The following is a 27,343-nucleotide window of genomic DNA, read 5'->3' as shown; positions in this document are numbered from 1 at the left end:
AAAAAAAAAAAGGAGGGCACTTGATGTAATGAGCACTGAGTGTTACATCCTACTGATGATCACTAAACACTACCCCTGAAACTAATAATATACTCTATGTTAACTAAACTGGATTTAAATAAAAAATTAAAATTAAATAAATAGTAAATAAACTAATGACAAAGGTTACCTCTGAGAAAGGGGGTAGGAATGGGGAAGGGGAAATGAAGGAGGAGATTTACTTTGTTGATATGGTTTGAGCCTTTAATAATGTTATTATATTACTTATTTAATTTAAAAGAAAAATAAAAACCAAACTAATAAACTGAAAAGCTAATAGAAATACAAATTTTTGTAAGCAGAAAAAATGATTAACGTATTTTTCACTGTCACTCATATTCTTATACAACCAAAAAATGTAAATTAAAAAATCTATTTTGCACTACAAAAACAATTAAATACCTGAGACACAAAGGTGCAGAGTCATATCACGTGACCATATTCTAAACACTGGAGGGAAAAGACCAAATCAACTTTCATTCTTACAGAGAATGACTTTAAAAAATCATTGTCATATGAGGAGACAATCCAATAAAATACAGCCAGAACAAATATTATGTAAGTGTATTTAAGACACTCAAAAAAAGGTGTTATTTTTCTGGATTTCTGCGCTGTTTGTACTTTTGTCAGTTCTCTTAGAAACTAATTTGTTGGGGTGCCTGGGTGGCTTAGTCATTAAGCGTCTGCCTTCGACTCAAGTCATGATCCCGGGATCCTGGGATCAAGCCCCGCATCGGGCTCCCTGTTTCTCCCTCTCCCACTCCCCCTGCTTCTGTTCCCTCTCTCGCTGTGTCTCTCTGTCAAATAAATAAAATCTTAAAAAAAAAAAAAAAGAAACTAATTTGTTGTGGTTTCTTTTCTCATTGTAAATAACTACTCATTCTGTACCTAATTAGACACTCATTTTCTTTTTCTACTATAATAAAATTTCTTGGCAAATAAAATATCTCATAATTCCACTGTCCTGTTCTAATTTTTAAAAATTCAGCAGCAACTATTTTCAGTATCTCAAGAAAAAGGCTGAAGAGGAAAATATAATTTGGAGACTTTCAGAAGCTTTATCCATCAGTACCTCCTCTAGAGATTTATAAGAGGAAAGGGAACTAAATTTTGTGGAGTATTAGCTATGAGTCAGGTATTATAACATGTACTTTATCTATTAAATCTCTTTAGAGTCTCAAAATATAAAGTACATTTATATGATAAGTATAATTCTATTATACAATCACTGGGAATCAGTCACGCACCCCTGAAAGGGGGTGACAATAATAACTCTGGCCAATGTAACAACTTGTTTACATTCTCTCACTTTAACACACTAGTGTGATTTGGTGTATATCCTGAAGTTCCCTTTGATCTGGAGCTCAGCACCAATGCTTCATAAATAATTTATCTCACAAGTATGGAAATAAAAAATTCCCAAGGGTTTTGAGGAAACGGTATTTTATTTCTGCTAATGTAGTGATTAGATTTTGTAATTAGATTTTTAAAAAATACTTAGAATTAGATGAAGACTAATATACTAGGCCAATTTAATTATTTACTCTAGGTAACAGATATTATGAAATAGTTTATGGAGGCAAACATATTTGGAATTGAATTACAAATTGATAATTTGTAGCACAAATTTGACATTATTCCTTTGCTTCTTCAAGAGAAATTCAAATACCTATATTGAGAAAAATTTCAAATCTAAAAATAATAGAAGTAGTAGTGATAGAGAGCTAAAACTTAACTATTTCTAAAGACATGTAAAAGCAAAGGCCTGAAATTATTATTAAAATACTAAATTTTCTTTTTTAAAATTTTATTATATCTATTTTAAAGGTCTATTTATTTATTGGACAGGAGAGGCAGAGGGAGAGGGAAAGAGAGTCTCGAGCGGACTCCACGCTGAGCACAGAGCCCAATGCGGGCCTCAATCTCACCACACCGAGACCATGACCTGAGCTGAAACCAAGAGTCAGACGCTTAACCAACTGCACCACCCAGGCACTCCGGTATTCTAATTTTTCTATTTCCCATGTCTATCTGGTACCAATAAATGGACAATTCCTTAACACAATAAAGAACTCTCTAATATGACTGACAAACAAAGGCATCATCTACATATAAAATCAACACTGTTTAGAAAATTTAGAAAATAGCTCACAATGCAAGATACAAAAATGACCAATAAGCAGATGGTAAAATATTCAACATCATTAATCATCAGGGAAATGCAAATTAAAACAATAGAGAGATACCATTACAAATCCACCAGGATAACCACAATTAAAAAGACTGACAATCTTCAGTGCTGGCCAGGATGGGGAGCAAAGAGAATTCACATACACTGTTGGCAGGAACATAAACTGGTACAACCACTTTGGGGAAAGATCAGGCAAAATAGGAATACTCTTTATCAACAAAAAGACACAGACTCCTAATACATGCAACAACATGCTTTGTGGAAGAAGCCTTACATAAACAAACTGATGACATGATTACATTTATATGAAGCTTTGGAACAGGCAAAACTAATATACGCTGGGGAAAAAAAGGGGGGTCGATGTCTTTGGGGTGGTAAGGAAAGGATCTGCAGGGAAGGGACAAGAGGGAACTTTCTGCAGTGACGGTAATATTCTATATCTCGACAGGGATTTGGGTTATATAGGAATACATATCTCTTAGAACACATTAATAGCACACTAAGACTTGTGCATTTCACAGCATATAAAGCTTACCTCAAAAGAAAAATTTTTAAAGAACCACAAACAAAATATTATGCTCTAGTTAATGATATGAATACTGAAATATTTGGGTACACCTGCCACTTACTCTAAAACATATCAAAAAATTAAGATGGATGGAGTGACAGACATGTGATACAGCAATTGTCAATTTGCTAATGTCAACTGAATACTCCAAGTGGTGGGTGTTTGCTGTAAAATTCCTTCAACTTTTTTCATAAAATTTTTCCAACACAGAGAAATGTTGAAAAAATTGGAAAATATTTTTTCCTTAGGAAAAAGACATTCTTCAACACCCCATCACTCTTAGGACAAGGAAATTACTATGATTAAGAGTTTTGAAAGAAAAAAAAGTACTATCATTTTAAGACAGAAGTAGAAATGGGTGGTAAAGATCATCTTGGAGCACCTGGGTGGCTCAGTCGGTTAAGTGATTTCATCTCAGGTCATGATCTCACAGGTAGTGGGATGGAGTCCCGCACTGGGCTCCACACTCAGTGGGGAGTCTGCTTGAGATTCTCTCTCTCTGCCCCTCCCCCAACTCATGTGCATACTCTCTCTCAAACAAATAAATCTTAAAAAAAAAAAGATCAGCATCTTGACAAATGATTTGGTTTTGACAATGACACAGAACACCTAGCTGACCGTAGTCATTTCTCAGTATTTCAAAGCTCACAAGACAAATTCTGTCCATGTAAATTCTGCTTAGAAACTATAAAAGAAAACAATTTAGTCTTGTGATCATTACTGAATTTTATCTTTTACATAAATATGCCATTCTCAAATAATATTTTTATTGAGGTAAAATTGACATATAACCATGTATTACTTTCAGATGTACATAAGATAATGATTTGATATATGTATTATTGAGAAATGATCACCACAATAATTCTAGTTAACAACCATCACCACATAGAGTTACAAACCGTTTTCTTGTGATGAGAACTTTTAAAGATCTGTTCTTAGGAACTTTCAAATATATAATACAGTATCATTAACTATGTCACCATGTTATCTATTATATCTCTAGGATTTACTTATAACTACAAGTTTGTGACTTTTGACCACCTCTACCCATTTCTCACACACAAACACACAGATACACACACACACACCCTCTGACAACCACCAATCTATTCTCTGTATCTATGAATTCAGGTTTTTTCTGTTTTTGATTTTTTTTTTATTTTAGATTCCATGTATCAGTAAGATCATATGCTATTTGTCTTTCTCTGACTTATTTCATTTAGCAAAATGTCCTCAGGGTTCATCCATGTTGAAAATGGCAAAAAAAACAATGTTTAAATGAAGTCTGCTATTTCTGATGTCAAGAATTCAAGGGGGGGGGGGCGCCTGGGTGGCTCAGTCATTAAGCGTCTGCCTTCGGTTCAGGTCATGATCCCAGGGTCCTGGCATGGAGCCCCACATCGGGCTCCCTGCTCCGCGGGAAGCCTGCTTCTCCCTTTCCCACTCCCCCTGCTTGTGTTCCCTTTCTCGCTGTGTCTCTCTCTGTCAAATAAATAAAATAAAAAAATTTCAAGGAATACATTTATCTGTTAAAAACAACTAGTGTCATTTTTCTTCTTCTACTTTCTGAGCAAGAATCACTGAAATCAACTAGACAAGAATGAGTCTCAGAGACAGTGGGCACATAATAGTGCAGCTTTTATCATCCTAGGCTAGAAATGCCTAATTACTTCGCTGTGTCACTTACTGTACCCTTGGGGATGAAGACTGTACCCTATTTGCCATTCTGTCTCCAGTAATACTAGATTCTGCTTCTGCTTAACTTGCACTAAGTACTGAATAAATATTGCTTGAAAAATATCTCTGATATTACTTTTAAGATAGTCATAGAAATGCTGTATTTGTAATCACAGATAAGAAAAATATTAACACAAGGAATGGAGGAGATGGGGAATGGAGACTGTCCCCATCCTACTCAGCTTCCATTGGACTAGTTCCATGTTTATCTATTTTACATTTCTTGCTTGCAAAGTAAGCTCCTGAGTTCCCTGCCCCCCCACCCCACCCCCACACAAAAAAAGTTTGAAAAGCACTGACACGATCTCACCTTCTGAAATTTCTCTGGACAAAAAGGCCAATAAAATGTTCATTATCATTAGAATGGGGATTGGGCAAAAGCAGAACAGATTTAGTTTCATTTAGCTTTCTGTCAGCTCTTCTCAGACTTTAGATCAATGCAGGGCAGTCAGCTTTCAAGATACATTGAGGGTAACTGCTGTGTTGACAAGATATTCTTGTTGGGGCAAGATCCCATTCCTGTGCGTAAACTGGGTTTACCTGAAAGTGTCATCAATAAACACTTAATGGAGGGGGTGGGAGTGGGTAAACAGGGACAAAATCTGCACTGAAGAAGAAACTTGTCCTAGCTGTTCTTTCCATTAGGAGATATCTTTCTATTGACCATTCCAGAGCTTCTGAGTTCAATTTTTAGTGAGAAGGTGGCATTTTCTAATTCATAAAATTGCTTCACTTTTCCTGCTGTTCCTAATTCTGGCTATCATCTCTTTAATGAAGAAAGAGGAAGATAACTAAAATTAAGAGAATGGGAAGTTTAAGAGATTCAATATATTTAATATGAGACTTACTGCCAATATGACTAAAATTACTAAAATTATTTTTGGCATGGATCTCTTTACCAAATCTGAAAAACTCAGTAACACCCCTTGAAGTAAAAGAAATAATAAAATAGTAAATATTATATGGAACACATTCCCTCAAAAGGACTGAATATATAACAGATTCAAGAAAAGATAGCTAAAATTAATGAATAAGAGACACGGAGTAAGCTAAGCTTGAAATTCTGAGGTCAAGACAGATATCTCTACTATGTAGTAGATTAATGCCAAGGATGACAGCCAAACCTTCTCCCTTGTTTCTGAGCTGGAAAAGGCATGACTTTGCCCATACTGCTATTCTTTTGTTCTTTAAATAAATACTGAAAGATGTTTACTGATATTCAGTCCAATCTGCCAGAGTCAACAAGCAGGAATGCAGCATGCATAGACTTAGGTGAGAGCCTAAGAAGCTGGATTGGGCTTAAGAGTGGAGTGTGACTGGCCTGCCTCACACCCTCAGAGCCAAGGGTATCTGGTGGTTATGGCATGCAACAAAACCAAAACAGAATGTCATCTAAAATGTCCATTTCAGTGATCCAAGGAGGAAGTAGAATCTAGGTAAATAGGAAAAAAGAAATCAAAGAAAGAATCAAGTGAAGAGGGTTTAAATAGAAAGGAAAGATTCTTTGAACCCCAGGGACATTAGCTGAGGCACATTTACTAAATGCCAACACAGCACCAGGCACTGTATTAGGCATCTTTCTTACATCATCACCACAAAGAAGGCATTCTCATCTCCATTTTACAAATAAGAAAGATGAAGCTCAAGTAAACGGATTAATTTGCCAAGGTTACATGGCCAGAGAATGGGAAACAGGGACACGCCTCCAAAAATATAGCTCTCTTCATCATACCATATTCCTTCTACATGTGCAATGCTGATCTCTTAGTGGTCTTATAGAAACCAGGGATCCATTTCTACACCATGATTCCTGCTTATTTGCCCCACAAAACTTCCTCCTGATTAGGGTCATTTGGTAACATAAAAGCACAATAAAGTTGAGTTCTTCTCATGCTGCACTTTGACTAATGCACGAACAATAAACAGGCAGGATCTTCAGGCATATGAATGGCTCTTCTATTTTGCAGCATTTTCATGGTCAGAAACTATGCATCTGTATTCCACATAAATCTAGGTTCTAACCTTACATCATAATTCATTTTATTTCATGTGGATATTCCTCATCTCTTCTAGAATACCTGCAGGTTATCTCCTGAAGGGGGTTAGTTACCATGGAAATGAGGTTATTGTACTTCAGAATAAATTTACATAACTATTAGAAAATTATTTCAAGCTTGTAAAATATGGGATTTACCTGAAAGCTAATATGACCACTGAGATGTGATAAAAAATATAAGAACTGCAAACCAATTTAAAATGATTCTGGTCCCAATATAGGATTATAAAACAACTGTAAAACAATTTCTAATTTACAACAATGGCTTCAAAAATGAAACATCTATGAAGTGAAATTGCGAAATATCCTGGATATAGATAGCAAACTATAAAAATGTCCAAACATCTTATCCATTTGTCAACAAAAATGTAGTGTCAGGCATTATATTAGGTGCTATGGATCAAAAAGTTGGCACGATGCAGGCCTGTCCTCATGGAACTCAGTCTGGTAGGAGAGAAAGATAAACAGATTGAAAAAAAACCCTTAAATGTGACAAGTGAGAAAGATACATGCAAGGCATATACACAAAATCAAAGAAGGTAGGGAGAAGATGGGTGTAAACAATGGGAGTAAACAGGAGCAAGAATTTCAGATTTCTGAGGAAAGCCAGGCAAGAGAAAAGAAAGAGAAAGACTCTAAGCAGAAGGGACAACACAAACAAAAGAACTAAATGGGGTTTCTAAGAAACTAACTGTTGCCCTTGAAATTAAAATTCCTTAAGAAGCAATGGCAAGGGGCACCTGGGTGGCACAGTTGGTTAAGCTCTTGGTTTTGGCTCAGGTCATGATCTCAGGATCATGAGATTGAGCCCTGCAGCAGGCTCTGCGCTCAGCAGGGAGTCTACTTGGGATTCTCCCTCCCTCTCCCTCTGCCCCTACCACTCATGCTCTCTCTTTCTCAAATAAATAAATAAATCTTAAAAAAAAAAAAAAGCAATGGCTATATTGGACTGATCAGACTCACCTAATTCTCTCTCTGCTTGACATTTAGAAGAAAAATGACCCCTTCAAGATAAGTAAACATCCAGTATTCTGAAAATTATAGATAAGACTTCAAAAAGAAGACACATAAGGCTTTTTGCTAATTAGTTTGTGGTAATTTGTAAAAGAAAGTCAAAGGACATGACCCAATTTATACCATAACTGTGACACAAATAATATGTTATTTAATATATTTAAAGCATTTAATCTTGCCATTTAATAGTCTTCTAAAATATGACTTTTGTTAGATGTATAGTATTCTGATATATGGATAGGACATAATTTATTTTACCAATCACCTATTGTTTGCCATTTAGATGGTTCATAATTTTTCTCCATTAAATATGTATCACTCCAACAAATATATATCATTGCAATTTCTATGCATAAATCTTTGCACACATCCTGGATTATTTCATGAAATTACTAGAAGCAGAACTGTGGGCCAAAGGGTGTGCAAATTTTAAGACTTTTGATATTACCAAACTGCCTTAACAAAAAGGTTATGTTAATTTGCACTGCTACCAGCAATGTATAAGAATCCTCATTTTACTGTAATTTTGCCAAGAGTAGATTATTATTTTAAAACTCTACCTATGGGCCAAAAAAGGGCTACTTTAATTTGCATTTCTTCTACTATTCATAAAGTTGAACCTTTTCAGGTCAACTTTCCATTTTTATCTTGTTTCTGTAAACAGACCATTTTCTCTTTCCCCCTTTTTTAACTGAGGCATTCATTTGGTTCCTGTTAATTTATGTTTCACTTTTATCTGTGGCAATTATTTTTCCAAGTTTTTAATGGAAGGATTCTGCCATTCTGAAGAACAAGAAATACCAGTTAGGATATTAATGAAGTAGCCTAGGAAGGAGACTAACTGAACTTGAACCAGGGAAGTAAAGACAAGGAGAAAAAGAACCTGAATTGGATGTGGGAAGAAATAAAAAAGACTGAAATGATCAAAAATGATTCTCGTGTTTCTAGCACAAGGGCAGAAGTGGGCAGTAACACCACTAAGATACAGAAAACCAGAGAAAGATTTTGAAGGAAGAAAGTTAAGTTCAACTTTGGACACGTGAAGTTTGAGGGACCTGTGGGACACCCAACTGGAAATGTCTGATGCTCAGCAATGGGTCTGCTCCAGGAATTTGGGAGTTATTGTTATGTACCTTATACCGGAAACCAGGAGCATGAAGAGCTGTCGGTTGAAGACAGAACTATGTGAACACTAATATTTTAATGTGCATGCTGAAGAAAAGGTGCTCATAAAAGAAAAGCAGAGGAATGGACAGAGAAATAAAAGGAAAAACAGGATAATATAGTGTTACCAAGACAAAACAGTGGAGCATCTCAATGTACACAGTCTTGAACTACAATAGCAAATAAGGAATATAAGAGTTTTCAAGTAGCCATTTGGAAGAAAGCTCATCTTTAGTGACTTTGGTACTTTTGTTTAAGCTTTATGTTGGCTTATGGGAGGCATCAAAAGGTCAAGAATAACCATTAATAAAGACGATAAAGCACTGCTTATAAACATACGTATATATGAATGTGGCAATTTTGGCCCCAATTATATAAGGTAGGGTAATGATTCATCTTCCTCCAGAATAACTTTTTAGAATATTTTTTTAATCCTAATTTCTTTTACATAGAAGTCTATGAAAAACAAGGTACAAAGGAAAATATGAGTAATAAAGTAACCACAAACATCAAATCATTCCAGTTGTCACAGTTCACAATTTCACTACAAAATTTCATTCACTTATTCAATAATTACTTGCTGATAATCTATTACGATAAATCATAGTTAATACCAGTCCCTGGGTTTTTTTTTAAAGTTCATTTATTTTTAATAATCTCTACACTCAACATGGGGCTTGAACTCACAACCCTGAGATCAAGAGTCACCTGTTCTACCAACTGAACCAGGCAGGCGCCCCAGTATCAGTCCCTGTTGATAAGGACCTCAGTCCAGCAGTAGTGGGAAAAGGCATATAAACAAATCAATGAGAAACACGACTGGTTAAAGGAGAGCTATTTTGAGAGACATCATAATCACCTGAGGGTGAGAGGGTGGTTATGAAAAGCTTCATAGCAAGGTTAAGATCAGAACTAATCTTGAAGGACTATCAGAAAATTTTAGCTGAGGATGTGAGGATACAGGGGAATGGAGAAATCAAACAGCACAGTATGTTCAGGAAACTATATGCAGTTTGGTAAAGATGACTTTCATTTCTATCCCAGGTTCAGGTGGAAGAGTGCCAGAAGTTTATTTAGTTAATCCTTATAACAACTTACTGAACTGATAAAAGAAACTAAGACAAAGGTAAGTTACATAAGTTGCCCATGTTCACATAGAGACAGAAATGAGACCCAAGCATGCTGGGTCCAAAGATTGAACTTAACTACTCTGCTTCTCAGTTAACAATGAAAAAGTTGCCTTTATATGAAGGGTCTGATTATGTTTTATACACAAGCCATAAAGAGTTTATCCTAAGCCAAGAGAACTGAGAGTTCTTTTTTGTAAGATGGTAAATCTTATGTATATTTTACTCCCCCCCCAACACACAAAAATAGCCATAACAATAACTAAAACAATTACATGGTCCCAGGAACTTTACTAAGTGAAGGCTACTTTTTTCAGTTACTCCTTACAATGACCTTATAACTGGTGGTAAAAGTCCCAGTGTTACAGATGTTTAGAGCAGATCTCCCAGCACCCGGAGAGGAAGTTTGATTCTTCCCCAGCAGGAAGGACAACTACAGTCTCTATGGAGGCCTTGTCTCCTCCTGTTCCCGCCAGCCAGCATCCCCTAGGCCCCTCTGATAAGATGCTTGGAGACTTGCAGAAGCTCCTACAGAGATCTCTTCCTATGTCTATCAAGAACTGGGGCTTCTAACAGATGAGAGCAGACTACCGTAATTCATCATGAACTAAAAGGAAATGAAATCAAGCAGAAGACTGGCAGAAAAGGGGAGATCAATGTCTTAATGTAAGTAGAGATCAGATAGAGTAGAAGGGTAAATGTAGAATGACACTAGGCTCTGACTTCAGAGAAAGACTGCAGAATCAGTGAGATTTGTTATGAGTACTGACAAAGCCAAGGAGGTGGCCAATTCAGAATTTATCAATTTATCCCACAAGAATACAAATGGAAAATTTTCTTCTTTTGTGTGTGGGGGGGAGGAGTGGAGATGTGTATCACAGACTGTTATGAATGTTGTAAGAGAAAAGGAAAAATTCCTCTTTAAAAAAAAAACAAACTCATGACCAATGGGTGTTATCGGCAATCTGAGACGACAGGAAATACACGATGGGCTAATTCACGTCACAGCATGTGTAGAAATCCGATAAAACAATAAATTTGAAATATTTAACAGATGAAGAATGAACTTATAACCTTTTTCTGCATTAACACTCACTATGGCATTTCCTGTGGCTATAACTTCTTAAAAAAATAACAGAAGCAGACAGGCATGACCATATATATAGAAATAGCTATACAAGAACTTTATATACGTGTGTGTGTGCGTGCGTGTGTGTATAATCTCCAACTATTTCTCATAAATTGCTTTCCCTGTTTGAAAAAGAAAATACTTTCAGTTATGACAAAGTTCAAAACAAAATTTTCCAAACTTTTGGTACATAATAACTTCTTATCTGTAAACAATAAAAAAGAAAAGATCTCATGTGACACACATTAACAGTACAGGTTCGGGGCGCCTGGGTGGCTCAGATGGTTGAGCGACTGCCTTCGGCTCAGGTCATGATCCTGGAGTCCTGGGATCGAGTCCCGCATCGGGCTCCCTGCTCAGCAGGGAATCTGCTTCTCCCTCTGACCCTCCCCCTCTCATGCTCTCTCTCTCTCTTTCTCGCTCTCAAATAAATAAATAAAATCTTTAAAAAAAAAAAAAACAGTACAGGTTCAATTATTTTAGCTACCATCCAGATTAAGAAAGAGAACACACCAGAGGTCCTGTTGTTCCACATTCAGTCACTACCCTGCCTTTGTCCAAAAGTAATCATCATCCTGACTTCTAAAACCATAGATTAGTTTTGCCTATTTTTGAACTTTATAAAAATGGAATCACACAGTATGTATTCTTTTGTGACTGGCTTCCTTCTTTCAATGGTGTTTGTTTTATCCATGTTGTTGAATGTAGCAATGGTCTGTCAATTTTCACTGTTGATAATATACCACTGTAGGATTAGAACACTACTTACCCGTTCAACTGCTGCTGATGGATGTTTTTAACGGTTTCCAGTTTTGATTTACTGTCAATAAAGCTGGTGAGAACATTATTGTGTGTTTTTTGATGCATATATTTATACATTTCTGGTGCGTATACTCCTAGGAATACAACCATTATATCATAAGATATGTTTATATGCAGTTTCAGTAGATTCTGCCAAACAGTATTCTGAAGTGATTGTATCAATGTGTAGTCCTAACAGCAGTACATCAGAGTGTTCCTCATCCTAATGAACATCTGTTATTATTAGTCTCTTTAATTTTAGCCACTCTGGTGGAACAGTATCTCACTGTGGCTTTTATTTGCCTATCTCAGAAAACTAATGATGATAACTACTTATTCAGTAGCCACCTAGAGATCTGTGAGGTGGCCGCTCAAGTCTTTTGGTGATTTTTTACTGGTTTATCGGTCTTTGTTTACCTTGTTGATCTGTAAGAGTTCTTAATAGAGTGTATATCAAGAGTTGAAACTTTTTCTGAAAAGGACCAGAGAGTAAATATTTTAGAATTTGTGGGTCATGTGGTCTCTGTCACAACTACTCAACTCCGTAGAAGCAGCCACAGTCAATATATAAATGAATGCTGACTGTGTGCCAATAAAATTATTTATGGACAATAAAACTGAATTTCATAAAATTTTCATACATCAATATTATTCTCCTGTTTCAACCATTTAAAACTGTATAAACGATTTTTATTTATTTATTTTTTTAAAGATTTTTTATTTGACAGAAAGAGACACAGCGAGAGAGGGAACACAAGCAGGGGGAGTGGGAGAGGGAGAAGCAGGCTTCCCGCCGAGAAGGGAGCCCGATGTGGGGCTCGATCCCAGGACGCTGGGATCATGACCTAAGCTGAAGGCAGATGCTTAACGACTGAGCCACCCAGGCGCCCCTAAAACTGTATAAACGATTTTTAGCTCGTAGGCTATATAAAGCCAAGCAATTGGGCAGATCTGGTCTATGAGCTGTAGTTTGCTTCTTCATCTAAACAAAGACCTTTGTCAAGCCTTGCATTTAAGTCTTGTCAGGTGTTTATCAATCCTGTTATGCTTTACAAGGAACTAATTTTTGGCTTTGCTGAAACTCTATTTTGAATGTTTTTTTCTATTTTATTAATTTTGCTCTTGTCATTACTTCCCTTCTTGTATTTCCTTTGGGGTAAGTTTGCTATTTTTTTTTTTAAGCTTTTTGAGATAGATATTTAAATCACTGATTTTTCAGTCTTTCTTCTCTAATACCTGTACTTAAGGCTATAAATTTTTTCTAAGCATCCCATAAGTTTTGATAGGTCCTATCTCTATTAGTTCAAACTATTTCCTAATTTTCATTTCTTTTCTGATTCATGGATTATTTCAAAGTGATTCACTTAATGCCCAAACATGAGGAGATCTTCAAATTACCAGTTTTTAAAGTTACTTTTTCGTAACTAGTTCCAAACTTAATTTTGCAGCAGTCAAATCTACAGAATTTCAATTCTCTAAAATCTGCTAAGAATTGTTCTGTGGTCAGTATGTGGTATATTTTAGTAAGGGTTCCACAGGCACTATTTTAAAAAACAATTTATTCATTTGTTTGGTGCAATATGCTATAAATATCAATTATATTGCTAATACCTTACTAACCTCTTAAAATTTATTTAACATGCTTATTTTTAATTCTTGGGTTTTTTTTCCCCCAATAATTCTCCATCAAGTGGTATATATTATTCTACCTCCACACTTGGTATGGTCAAAGTTTTTAGTTCTGGGTTATCACTGATATATTTTTACTTTGATTCTAGTCTTTTAAAAAACTTGCACTTTCCCAAGTTACAACTGCTGCACAGCAAATCAGCCCAAAACTTAGTGGCATAACACCACCACCATTTTCTTATGCTCACAGATCCTTGGGTCAGGACTTAGGACAGCCCAGCAGGAATGGCTTATCTCTGCTTCCCCATGTCTATAAAAACTTGAATGTGTGGGGGCGACTTAGAAAGCTGGGGGCTCAAATCAACTGGAGACTTCTTCATCACGTGTCTGGTCCCTTGATTAGATGACCTGCAAGGTGGGCTCAGTGGAGCTGTCTACCAGAGTACCTACAATGCAGCCTTTCCTTGTGGTTTGGCTTCGCACAGCATGGCAGCTGGGTTCTGAGAGGGAGATCCCAAGAAGTGACTGGAAAGTGGTAATTCCAAAAGAACCAGGAGAAATCTGCATGGCCTTTTATAAGCCTCAGAAGTCATAGGACACCACTTCTGCCATACTCCATTTATGCAAACAGCTCCAAGCCCACTCAGATTCAAGGGCAAGGGATATAAACCCCACTACTCATTAGGAGGACTGCCAAAGAATTTGAGGGCTGTCTTAAAACTCCCATATCTCTTGCAGCATTTCCTGAAAGTGTCTCTTCTTATTTAAGTATGTATTCCAAAACTGTTTTCAGTGTATATCTTTGTATAGCAAACCCTCAATGAGGTCTTATATGGTGAGAATTTTTATTATAACTCACATTTTGGATGGATATAAATTCCATGTGGATTCAGTGTTCTTTTCCTTTAACACTTTAAAAAACATTACTCCATTTTCCTCTTAAAATCAGATTTCTCAAAATCGACACTAGGTGCAATATAATTCTTGTTCCTTTGTAGGTGATCTGCTCTTTGTCACGGGAAGCTTTTAGAATTCTGTCTTTGTCTTTGATATTATCTGTCACTATATGGGCCCAAGGGTGGGTTTTCCTTCCCACTCACACACAGAAGTCTTTAAGCCCTTTCAGACTAAGGTCTTCTGTTAGTCTTTAATTCTGAGAAACTGATCTTAATTATTTCTTCAAATATTTTCTCCTCCCTTTTTGTTCTCTCTTCTAGGATTCCTATTTACCTGGATAGAAACTCTTCTACATCTAACTTTCATGCCTCTTGGCTTTTATTCTATGTGTTCTCTTTATCATTTAATGTTGCATTCTCAGCGTTTTTCAGCATCATCTTCCAACTCATGAGTTTACCACCTGTACACCTTCAACCATCATCCAGTCTACTGTATTCTTTATTTTTACATTTTTCATACCTAATACTTCTACTTGGCTCTACACTGTTATGTTTTCTTGTTTTTGCATAGTATTGTTATATTTTTCTAATCTCCTGAAATAATATTTGTCAAGTTTATTTTTAATTCTTGGTCAATCTTTTCCAAAAATTCTCTATCAGATGGTATATGTTATTCACTTAGTTGTCTTTCTTTGAGAGTAACTGTACTATTCAGGTGCCTAGTTTGGTTATAAACTAATGTTTTTCTGGGGAACCAGTCACTCTGTCTAGTAATATATATGGTTACCAGACCTCACTGTATCCAACCTGGTGAAATTAAGAAGAGAGGAGAGTGAGCCCCAGAGCAAAGAGCCCCAGGGACCTTAGAACTACTGCTATTTACTCCAATTTGCTGGGCATTCCACAGACATTTCCTCTCATTTAAACTCAGGGAGAAATAACACTGGGCAGAGTCTTCCTAGGTTGAAACACACCAATGGGAGCTTGGGAGGGGAGAAAAAAGGTAGTTATCCCCTATGGACAATTAGGCCATACCCATTTATATTAATGCCATCAGAGCCCTAACAGATCTTTCGAATAATCATGGAAGCCTGGACCACTGCTGCTCATTTCTGTGGGGAAAGAACAGGGAAAGACAGTCTCAAGGCAACACCAGAGAGAAATAACAATAGAACTTAATAGCCTTCCAATCTATCTTCTCACTGCTTCTTCATGCAGTCCTTAGTCCCAGGCTATAGCCACCACCCCCACATAGAGACTCATGAGAGCCTTAATCTCCCCACACTTCCCTCTTATTCCTCCAGTTCTTCAGAGTTGATCTTGGGTGAAGGAGTCAACAGCTTGGACTAGTTTGGTAGGAAATGCAAACTGGCTTCGAAAATATTTTCTTTATCAACGGTGTAGAACTTTTGTTCAATTTCAACCACTCATAATCCAGTTCAGAAATGAGACACAAGGGGCGCCTGGGTGGCTCAGTCGGTTGCGTGTCTGCCTTCAGCTCAGGTCACGATCTTGGAGTCTGGGATTGAGCCCCGCATCAGGCTCCCTGCTCAGCGGGGGGAGTCTGCTTCTCCCTCTGACCCTCCCCATATTGTGCTCGCTCTCTCTCACTCTCCATCTCTCAAATAAATAAATAAAATCTTAAAAAAAAAAAAGAAATGTGACGCAAAATGAAAGGTCAAAATTTGTTAGTACAATATCGTATTACCATAAAATTTACCCTGGGGCATCTAGTTTAGAGAGTAATAATAAGTACTTCCTAATTCTTTCACGGACACATAACAACCCTATCTTCATACCTTTGAAAACACATTTTATTTATTTTTTCTAACTTTTCATTAACCATGGATTTATAAAGCATTGTGTATAAACTTTTGGGTAAAAAAAAAAAAAACCACCCTACTATAGTTCCTCTGCTCACCAACATTTTTAACCTAAGTGTCTTTAAGCACCACGATACCCAGTCCTCTACTGCAGATCTAGACCATGGCAGGCACTCTCAAACACACACGTACAACTATTAGCCTCAAGCCAATCCAAAACTATGTCAGAAATAGAGAAGTTAGCAGACAGGATGCGTTTTCAACAATAGGCAAGAAATGAAATGGACCTAACAAGTGAGGTGGGGAGGAAGAGAAAGAATCGGTGGACAGTTGGTAAGACTTGGTTAATAAATGAATTTGGTTGTTCCCTATAAAAAGGGTATCAAAAAAGCTAATTCAACCTTAAATTTCATGGAGGAATACAATATCTAGTACCAAGGAGGTAATGTTTTTTATCTATTCTGTACTGGCAAGATGTTATCAATAATAATTTTCAGTTCTCAACACCGCACACCACATGCTCTGGAGGTCAAAATCTTTTCAATTTTTGCCAGTATAACGGTTGGGAAAATGATATCTTTTAAATTTGTATTTTTCTCACTACTAGTACGATTGACTATCTGCCAATAAAAAATGCAAACAGCTAATAAACTCTTCTTTCTGAACTGCCTTTCTGAACTGTTCATATTCTTTATCAATTTTCCTCAGGTTATTTTTTTTTTATAATCAGTTTCCAGAAACTCTCTGTATTTTCAGGATTCTCACCCTTTCTCAGTTATGCGTTACAACTATTCTCACCTAGCCTATCATTTGCATTTAGCTTTTATTTACAGGGGCTCTTCTATATACCTTAAAAAAAAAAAATGTGTATGTAGTCAACATTTGTTGGTTTTTGCTTGACATGTTGTTTCCTGTTCTGTCTTTTCCAGCACAGATAATACAAACATTAAACTCACATATTCTTCATTTTTTCATATTTTGACTAACTATTTTCTCCTACTTGAAAATCTATTGTACCAATACCATTTAAGTAAGTTTTTTCCCTCTGAACTGAATTGCCACTTTGATAGTATTTTTAAGTTCCATAATTACTTGTAACACCTGGATTTTATTCCTTTTGGTTGCCTACTCTTGGGCCAATACCATGCTGTTTAATTAGAGAAGGTCTGTGGTAATTTTTAATATCTAGGTTTCCTTACTTATTCTTTCCTCAGTTTTCTAGAATGTACTCATTTAAAGGGCACTTTCTCTAGGGACAGAGAAGAGGGGACGAGGTACAAATTGTAAGATGTATGATTATCTTACAACTAAAAAAATGTAGTTAATAAGTGAATAGAAGAGTTTTAATTCAATTCCATACAATAAATAAAAGTTAAAAAGCAGAAAACAATCACATGGACAAATGCAACTGACACATATGGCAGAAACTATACCTCACATTTGAGGTTAATAACAAGGTACTTTACAGTGGAGGAAACTGAGGCACAGGTAGGAAATGGAAGAGAGTGTTAGGCCAAGAATCTGACTAATGGTAAAAACAAAAAGAGAAAACATCTAGTAAGGGAGGAACAGGGACCAAATAATACGGAGTTCACTAATATTTTACTTGTACGATCCCACCCACACAGAGGTAAAGAAATAAATTGGATAAACAGATAAGCAAAACAGAAATAGAAATTGGTCATTCTACAACTGGTCATAGCCAACCGTCCACCTAGCCAAGAATAATGGTTCAGTGTAGGTGAGGCAAAAATTATGCAATTAACTGTAATAGTTCTAGTCTAAGGCTTGTTCTTTTGATTTTCAGAGATTATGAATCCATTCACAAATAGCAATAGAGAACATAAACATTCTGTGCTTTTGCCAGCATAGAAGGACCCCAAGCAGTCTATTTCCCAATTCCTATCAAAAACAAATTTGAGGGGCACCTGACTGGCTCAGTCAGTGCAGCATGCAATTCTTGATCTCAGGTCGTGAGTTGAAGCCCTACGTTGGGTGTAGAGATTACCAAAAATAAACAAACTTAAAATATATATATTATATATAAAACAAAACAAATTTGAGTCCTCTGGTGACTACTGGAGGTATAAATGTGGCTATCATACTTCCTACTCTGAAACCCACCAGTGAGCCAAGAGAAACAAACTTTTGTAAAAATATGAAATAACCCTAAACCGCAGATCAGGAAGTATTCAATAAAATATAATACAATTTGAGACAAGGTAATAATGAACATCATGAGCCAAAATATACCTCTACATATCCAAGCAATGTTGGATTTTTCTGAAAGTAACAGAAAGGTCTTAAAATTTTTAGCTGAAACAAAGATAAAATGAGGGTGTAGACAAATTATAGGAGAGAGAGCAAATATTCCTCTGAGGGTACATTCCAATATGGAGGAAGGGCAAGGGACATGGAGATAAAGAAGAGATTATGTCATGTTCATTTTCTCTGACTTCTGAATCAGAGAGCCTGTAAGGGAAGATGCTGTGATGACCAACATTAGTTGAACGGAACGAAATAAATCATCAAATCATCAAAGAGATGACCATGTTACATTGAGAGACACAGCGCATTCCGTCCTGGGTGATCTATTCTCCGGAAAGGAGGGAACACCAATGCTTAGGAGATAAAAGGTTCTAGGTCAGAGTATAAGAAGTCTCTGTGAGACAAGAAAAGTGAGCTGAACTTCCAGATGTCCCAGAACACAGCCTTCCCCATTTCTGCAGATAATATCAATAATTAACTGGGCTCTTATCATATTCTAGTCACATATTCTAGGAGTTTACAAATATTAACTCTCTTAAATCCTTAAAACAACCTCAATGAGGTAAGTACTCTTGTTATCTCCGTTTACAGAGGAGGTAAATGAGGGTCAGAGAGGTTAAGTAAATTTCCTATAGTTACATAGCTAGGAAATATAAGGCCCAGAATTGAACCTAAGCAAACTGGCATAAAGCTCAGGGTTTTAACTATTATGCTGTATTGTCTCTTCTACTTTAATGTTAAACAATTAGCAAACCAATAAAGTACACAGAATTTATTTATACAGGAAATATTTACATACCTTGTACTGTAAACTCTGCTTGAGCTTCAATTGTCTCATTTCCATTATCAGCTATACAAAAATAAGTCCCCGCATCATCCTCAGTAACATCACTGATCTCCAGACTACCACCTGCCAGCAACACCAATTTTTCAGAGCTGCATAAAAAAATATTGACACATTTCAGAACTAGGAAAATAATAAATACCTGAGAAACTCTCTACATAAAACAGAGAAAACACTTAAAAAGCATTATTATTTATATGGCTACAGAGAGACTAACAAAATTAGCAGAATTTAATTTAGTCCAATTACTCTGCTCATATTTTACATGCATAAATATCACAAACACGAACCAAAATGTTACAATGAATTATCTCTAACACTTATTTTTTCTGAGAGAGAGAGAGAAAGAGCATGAAGCTTGGGGTGGGGAGGGGCAGGGGAGAGGGAGAGAGAGAATATGAAGCAGGTTCCACACTCAGCGTGGAGCTCAAATCGGGGCTCGATCTCACAATCCTGAGATCATGACCTGAGCCAAAATCAAGAGTCAGACGTTTAACCGACTGAGCCACCCAGGTGCCCCTATCTCTGAACACATCTAATTATTCTCAAAGGTACACTACTTTTATAACCAATTCCACTCCCCACAATCCATCCCTGCCTCCCAACTCTGCCCAGTTTTTCCGCACATGATCTAATTTTGAATTCTGGAATCAATCTGAGATTGATTCAGGTATGCCAAATTGAGAGGACAACTGGAGAAGGTAAAATGTCAGATCAGAAACACAAAGTCGTGGGGCCACGATGCCTACTGAAAGTTTCCTGTGGTGGCTTGGCTAGGGAAGGGAGGAAAAGGGACAGGGAAGGGAGAGAACACGCTTGCCAGAGAGCAGCAACGTGGATGTGGTTACCAGGTAAGAACCTGCTATCATGCCATCATCAACAAGGACACTGACCACTATAACCCAGATCTATACAGTGATTTAAACCTTTTAAAGAGAATATTTAAAGAAAAAGTAAGTGATCCTATAACATCAAGGGAAAAAATCACAAATCAATATTCTCATCAAGTTTTTATAAAGCAAAAAGGTTTAGCTGATTTGGAGTTTGTGGAGTTATAATTTTATTTTTATTTTGAGGTTCTATGTCTAAACTGGTTTTCATAGGCAGATTTTTCTCTCAAATCTTAATATTGTCACATTTCCTATCTGTAACTATGCTCAACAAAAAATATGGCTTTTCATAGAGAATTTGATGGGGAAAAAAGAGAGGAAATGACTATTATGACTATTCTGTCTGTGCCACATTTATAATTCTCATCCTAAGTAAAGAGCTATTCTAGCTTAAATTTCAGTACGCTGTGAACCTGAGTAATTAAGCTTCCTGAATCTGATAAACAAGATTAAGTTTCTGGACAAAGAAAGAGGAAAACCAGAATCAGGTTTGGTGGCTTCTCTATGAAATACCCTGCAAGATCACGACTCAACTTTATCAAGTGGCCTTCTAATTTGAAACATCTCTATTAGACCTCAAATCCCAATTTAATGTGATGAGATAGAGAAGCAGTAAACATATCATAGAACAGAGCAAGAACTACTTGGATAAAACAGAGAGATAAGACTGGGTTTCCATGCCTCACAAAATAAGAAAAATTTACAAAATTGAAAATCCTCTATTTCACCCTTAGACAAAATTACTACTAATCTTCAGAAATGGAAAACAATGCTCACGAGTGGAAAATCAGCAATATATACATATGATACCCAGTTGAGGGGAAGATAATTTGAAATACTAGTTGGTATGGTACTTTTGAACTGGAGATACAGTAATTCCTACTTAATAATTATACTAAAAAATATTCCTGATATTTGCTTGCCTCATATTTGCCATAACTGAGTGCCGGTATAGAAGTCAATCTTTCTTCTGGGAGGAAGAATGGCTGTTAGCTTGGCAGAATTCATTTAACTTGTTCACGTGATGATGTGAGAGCTTATAGTAAGAAGGCAATCGAGTCTTTAGAACTCCAAAATTCAAAGATATAAACAAAAGGAACAGTGTGTGAAAAGTAAGCATGGTCACTGGACCCAAGTTAGGTTGAGTGTTGCTGGACAAACTATGTGTGTGTGTCGCTGGGGAGTCAGGGCTCAGTCTAGGAGATGGTACAAAGGAGACTTTTTGTTTGTTTGTTTGTTTTGCCAAGGGAAAGGCCTTGAAGGAGATGAATCACATGATTTAGTGAAGGACAAGAGGAATGGGTAAAAGACTAGAAGCAGAAAGTTTGATTGTGAAATTATTGTAATGGTCCAGAATTAAAGAGAAAAAGATGAACTCTGGCAATAACAACAGAGGTAAAAAGAAAGCAAAAAGTATTTTTTGAGAGAAAGACAACTCTTAAAAACAATGGATGATGCAGGTAAGGAGAGGAATTTACCCACTCAGCAAATATTTACTGGTGTGCCTCCATGTGCCACACAGCAGCGGGGGACGCAGCAGCGAGCAGAACACAGCCAGTGCGCCCGTGCGACTCAGTGGGAAAGACATACATGGAAGATGGTAATTCCACAAAATGCTATACCAGAAGAACCCACCAGGAAATTAGAAATGAAATTTTTCTGACCAAAGTAACCCTTGAACAGAGATCTGAAGAATGAGAAGGAGCTAACTAATAATGAAAAGGAGAAAAAGATTTCAGAAAGAAAGACTAGCATATTCAAGAGAACAGTGGCAGAAAGGACCACAGTGTGTTTCTGGATCTGAAAATAACCAGTGTGGCCAAGTTTAAGCCACACTGGTGGCTTCACACAATGAAGCCAGAGTAAGTATGGGAAGAACAGGAGAGTCCTGTGGTAACTGAGGTGACAGCTGACAGTAGCTTGGAATAAGGTGGTTTTCAGAGATAGTTAGGAGGTTCCATGACAGATGTAGATGGATTAGACAGAGAAGTTGAGGAAGAAACACATGTCAAGGAAGATTCTTAAGGTTAGGGTAGTATGTGTGAAGGGGAAAACAAAAGGAAATTGGCTTGTTTAATTTAGTTTCTTTGTGTTGTTACTTGCGTGAGAGAAAGGTAAGCCTTTTTATAGGCAAAAAGAGAAGGAGCCAATGGAGAGGAAAATATTTGAGAAGAAGATTCATAAAAGTGCTGGAAGAAAATGGAAAGTAATAAGATTTAGAGCACAAAAGGACATCTCTTCTTTTAAAACAGCAGGAAAGGAAGGGAACAATATTTATTCTCTTCTGTTTTTTTGTTTTGTTTTGTTTTCACTAAACTTTTTATTATGAGGTAACTACAGTTTTAAGAAATAATACAGAGAGGGGACACCTGTATGGCTCAGTCATTTAAGCGTCTGCCAGGTCTGCTCAGGTCATGATTCCAGGGTCCTGAGATTGGGCCCCACTTGGGGCTCCCTGCTCAGCAGGGAGCCTGCTTCTCCCTCTGCCTGCCGCTCCCCCTGCTTGTGCTCTCTTCTCTCTCTCACTCTCCCTCTGACAAATAAATAAAAATCTTAAAAAAAAAATAATACAGAGATGTATTGTATGTACGTCTTTACCCAGTGGTAACCTCGTAGAGTACAACATCACAACAAGAATACTGACATTTCCATCACCACAAGGATCCCTCCTATGGCCCTTTTACAGCCACACCCTCTTTCCTCCTCCTCCCACCTCCTCATTAACCCCTGGCAACCACTAATCTGTTCTCCATTTCAGTAATTTTGTCATTTCAAGAAGAATATTATATAAATAAAATCATACAGTATATAACCTTTGGGGCTTGGCTTTCTTCACTCAGCATAATTCTCCAAAGATTCATCTAGGTTGCTGCATATATCAATAGTTCCTTCCTTTTATTGCTTAGCAGGAATTCCACAGTATGGATATACCTTAGTTTGTTTAACCATTCACTCAATCAAGGACATCTGGGCTGTTTCTAGTTTGGGGCTATTATGAATAAAGCTGCTGTGAATACAGATATGCAGACTTGTGTGTGAACATGAAGTTCATTTCTACAGGACAAATGCCCAAAAGTGTTAATGTTAGGTCATACGGTAGTTGCAACATGTTAAGTTTTTAAAGAAACTGCCAGTTTTGTGGAGTGGCTGTACCATTTTCACATTCCAGCCAGCAGTGTCAGAGTGATCCCATTTCTCCACATCCTTGACAGCATTTGATGCTGTCAATTTTTACAAAGTGTAGCTATTCTGATAGGTACATAGCAATATCTTACTGTGATTTTAATTTGCATTTCCCTCATGGCTAACAATGTGAAACAACTTTTCTTGTGCTTACTTGCCATCTTCATCTTTTCCAGTAAAACATATATTCATGTCTTTTGCCTATTTCTAATTGGATTATGTGCTTTTCTACTGTTGAGTTTTGAAAGATTATTATACATTTTACATACACTTGTTGAAGATGTGGCTTGCAAATATTTTCTTCCACTCTGTAATTATCTTTTCATCCTCTAAAAGGGTCTGTCACAGAGCAAAAGTTTTTAATTTTGATGAAATCCAATTTTCAACTTTTCCTTTTATGGATTGTGCTTTCGGTGTCAAATCTAATAACTCTTTGCCTAGCCCTAGATCCTGGTATTCTCCCATATTTCTTTTCTCAAATTTCATTTTGCATTTTACATTTAGGTCCAAGAGTTAATTTTTTATATGACGTGTGAGACATAGGTTGAGAGGCGTGACCAACTGCTCCAGCAGCATTTGTTAAAAATGCTATCTTTCCTGGGGTGCCTGGGTGGCTCAGTTGTTAAGCATCTGCCTTCGGCTTGGGTTGTGGGATCAAGGCCCGCATCAGGCTCCCTGCTCAGCGGGAAGCCTGCTTCTCCCTCTCTCCCTGCTTGTGTTCCCTCTCTCGCTGTGTCTCTCTCTGTCAAATAAATAAATAAAATCTTTAAAAAAAAAATGCTACCTTTCCTCCATTGATCTGCTTTTACATCTTTGTCAAAAATTAGTTGGGCATTTTTGTTTGGTCTAAATCTGAATTCTCTATTCTGTCCCAGTGATATATGTGACTATCCTCAATGCCATACAGTCTTGATCACTGTAGCTATATACAAGTCCTGAAATAAGGTAGACTGATTCTTCTCACTTTTTAAAAAAACTGTTAACTATTCCAGTTCCTTTGCTTTTCCATCTAAATTTTAGAATAGTCTTGCCTATATCTACAAAAGATCTTGCTGGGATATTGACAGGAATGGAGTTAACCTGTGTATCAATTTGAAGAACTGACATCTTTGCTACTGAGTCTTCCAATCCAAAGACACTGTAGGTCTATTTATTTAGATCTTCTTTGATATCTTTCATTAGCATTTTGTGTTTTTTAGTATACAAATCTAACAAGTTTTGTTAGATCTTCAACTTAAGTATTTCAATTTTTGTGAGTGATTGTAAATGCTATTGTATCTGTAACTTCGGTGTTCACATGCTCATTGCTAGTACACAGAAATACAAATGATTTTTTTCTTCATGGTCCATTCATCTGTATTTTTTTGTATATTTTTAAATGGAAATATATACTTACATGCTTAAAATTGCTACATAAACAAGAATTCCAAAAATGCAAAGTCCTTTGCATAAAGTTCTCTCTGACCATTTGTTCATTATAAAGAGCCAAGATTGTCTTAGGCAGTTTTCCTCCATTTCTGAAGGATGGCCATCCGGTTTGTTCCCAGTGGCCAGGAATGTTCTCCATTCCCCCTCCTTATTCTCAAGGACTAAAGCTGTCTTAATTCTTCTTCAATGAGACTTGGCGTCAGAGCAGTCTTAGGGAAGAGAAATTAAGAGCAGTAATATGTTATCTCTTTTCTTCAATGACTTTGAATTGCCCTTCTCAAAACATCCTTGGCTTACCCTGGCTTGGCTTTTTCCTCTGCTGCCTTGGTCTGAATTTACCCAATCTTGTTTCCTGGTGCCTAATTTCTGTTTTATAACCTAGATTCTTTTTTTTTTTCCCATCATAAGTGTGCTTTTTAATCCCCATCACCTGTTTCACCCATTCCCCCACCTGCCTCCCCTGTGGTAACCGTCAGCTTGTTCTCTATAGTTCAGAGTTTGTTTCTTGGTTTCTCTCTTTTTTACCTTTGCTCATTTGTTTTGTTTTTTAAATTCCACATATGAGTGAGATCATACAGTATTTGTCTTTCTCTGACTTATTTCCCTTAGCATTATACTCTCTAAATCCATTGATGTCATTGCAAATGGCAAGATTTCATTCTTTCTATGACTGAGTAATATTCCATTGTATAAGTGTACCATATCTTCTTTATCCATTCATCTGTAGATGGACACTTGGGCTGCATCCATATCTTGGGTATTGTAAATAATGCTGCTATAAACATAGGGTCTCATGTATCCCTTTGAATTAATGTTTTCCTATTCTCTGGTTAAATACCCAGTAGTGTGATTACTGGATCATAGGATAGTCCTATTTTTAATTTTTTGAGGGATCTCCATATTGTTTTTCACAGTGGTTGCACCAGTTTGCATTCCAGTTTGCATTCCCACCAACACTGCACTATGGTTCCTTTTTCTCCACATCCTCACTGACACTTGTTTCTTGTGTTTTTGATTTTAGCCATTCTGACAGGTGTGAGGTGATACTCACTGTAATTCTGATTTGCATTTCCCTAATGATGAGTGATGTTGAGGAAATACAATTGATTTTTATGTTTATCTTATATCTTGTGACTTGCTGAACTTACTTCTTAGTTCTAAAAGGTTTTTTTGTGGATTCCTTGGGATTCTCTGTGGAAACATATCATTTGCAAATAGAGGTTATTTACTTCTTCCTTTTAGATCTGTGTGTTTTATTTTTCTTGCTTTATTGAACTGGCTAGAACTTCTAGCACTGACCGTGAACTTCCTTAACTAGTTCTTGATCTTTAGAGGAAGTACTGTCTTTCACCATTAAATATAATGTTAGCTTGTAAGTTTTCTGTATATGTTCTTAAGTTATTTTTCTGAACGTTTTTTTCAAATAATGAAAGGGTGTTGAATTTTGTCAAATGCTTTTTCTCTATTAATTTGATCATGTAGGTTTTTTCTTTAGTTTTTTAATATGTTAGATTATATTAATTTTGGAATACTGAGTCAGCCTTGCATCCCTGGAATAAACCCTACTTGGTTATGGTATATAAATATACATACATATATATTTACATACACACACATACATACACACATTTGAATATATATGTATATATATACACACACATCTGAATTCACTCTGCTAGTATTTTGTTCAGAATTTTTTTTAAAAGATTTTATTTATTTGACAGAGAGAGAGAGCACAAGCAGGGGGGAGTAGCAGAGGGAGAGGGAGAAGGAGGCTCTCCACTGAGCAGGGAGCCTGATGCGGGGCTCGATCCCAGGACCCTGGGATCATGACCTGAGCCAAAGGCAGTCGCTTAACCAACTAAGCCACCCAGGCGCTCCTTGTTAAGAATTTTTATGTTTATATTCATGAGGGGGTATTGGCCTGTTGGCCTGTAGTTTTTGTTTTTGTACTATGTTTGTCTGGTTTTGGTATCAGAGTGATACTAGCTTCAATTCCTTCTATTTTCTGGAGAGATTGTGTAGAACTGGTGTTAATTCTTTAAACATTAGAACTCTCCAGTGAAACCATCTGGGCCTGGAGACTTCTTTTTTAGGAGTTTTAAAATTACAAAGTCAATCTCCTTAACAGAGACCTATTCAAATTATTTCATATTGGGTTAGATGTGGTAGGTTGTGTTTTGGAGCAAGCAGTTTATTTTGTATAAGCTGTCAAATTTACATGTGTTTAGTTGCTTATAGCGTGCCCTTATCCTTTTGATGCCTGCAGGATCTGTAGCAGCATCCCTTGTTTCAGTCCTAATACTGACCATTGTGTCTTCTATTTTTCTAGTTCACAGATTCTTTCCTCTGTCCCATCTGGTCTACTGCTAAGCCCATCCACTGATTTTATTTTTTTATGGTCTAACTTCAAAATTTTCTATTACTTGGTTCTTTAAATCTGCTATTTATTTGAGGAGACTTTTCTATGTTTTTGCTGAGATGTTCTGTTTTTTTCATTTGTTTCAAGTGTGTTTGTAATTATTGAAGCATTTCTATGGTGACTGCTTTAAA

At 36.6% G+C, this 27,343-nt stretch overlaps 1 protein-coding gene across 1 annotated transcript in view; it reads right to left on the bottom strand.

Annotated features, from left to right (window-relative positions):
- The window catches only part of NEO1 (neogenin 1), a 212,546-nt gene that overhangs the window by 103,209 nt on the left and 81,994 nt on the right, over nucleotides 1–27,343 (bottom strand). Inside the window, exons 5-7 of the mRNA XM_081831880.1 lie at nucleotides 19,245–19,381; nucleotides 18,431–18,493; nucleotides 11,798–11,924 (exon numbers count right to left, since the gene is read on the bottom strand). Of these exons, the coding sequence (XP_081688006.1) occupies nucleotides 11,798–11,924; nucleotides 18,431–18,493; nucleotides 19,245–19,381 (327 nt within the window). The remainder of the gene's footprint in view (nucleotides 1–11,797; nucleotides 11,925–18,430; nucleotides 18,494–19,244; nucleotides 19,382–27,343) is intronic.

Source organism: Leptonychotes weddellii, chromosome 9 (genome assembly GCF_054177405.1).
Source record: "Leptonychotes weddellii isolate Sample4059 chromosome 9, ASM5417740v2, whole genome shotgun sequence".
NCBI classification, from domain to species: Eukaryota; Metazoa; Chordata; class Mammalia; order Carnivora; family Phocidae; genus Leptonychotes; species Leptonychotes weddellii.
Note: the sequence above shows the minus strand (reverse complement) of the source record. Positions and strands in the feature narration are given on the sequence as shown.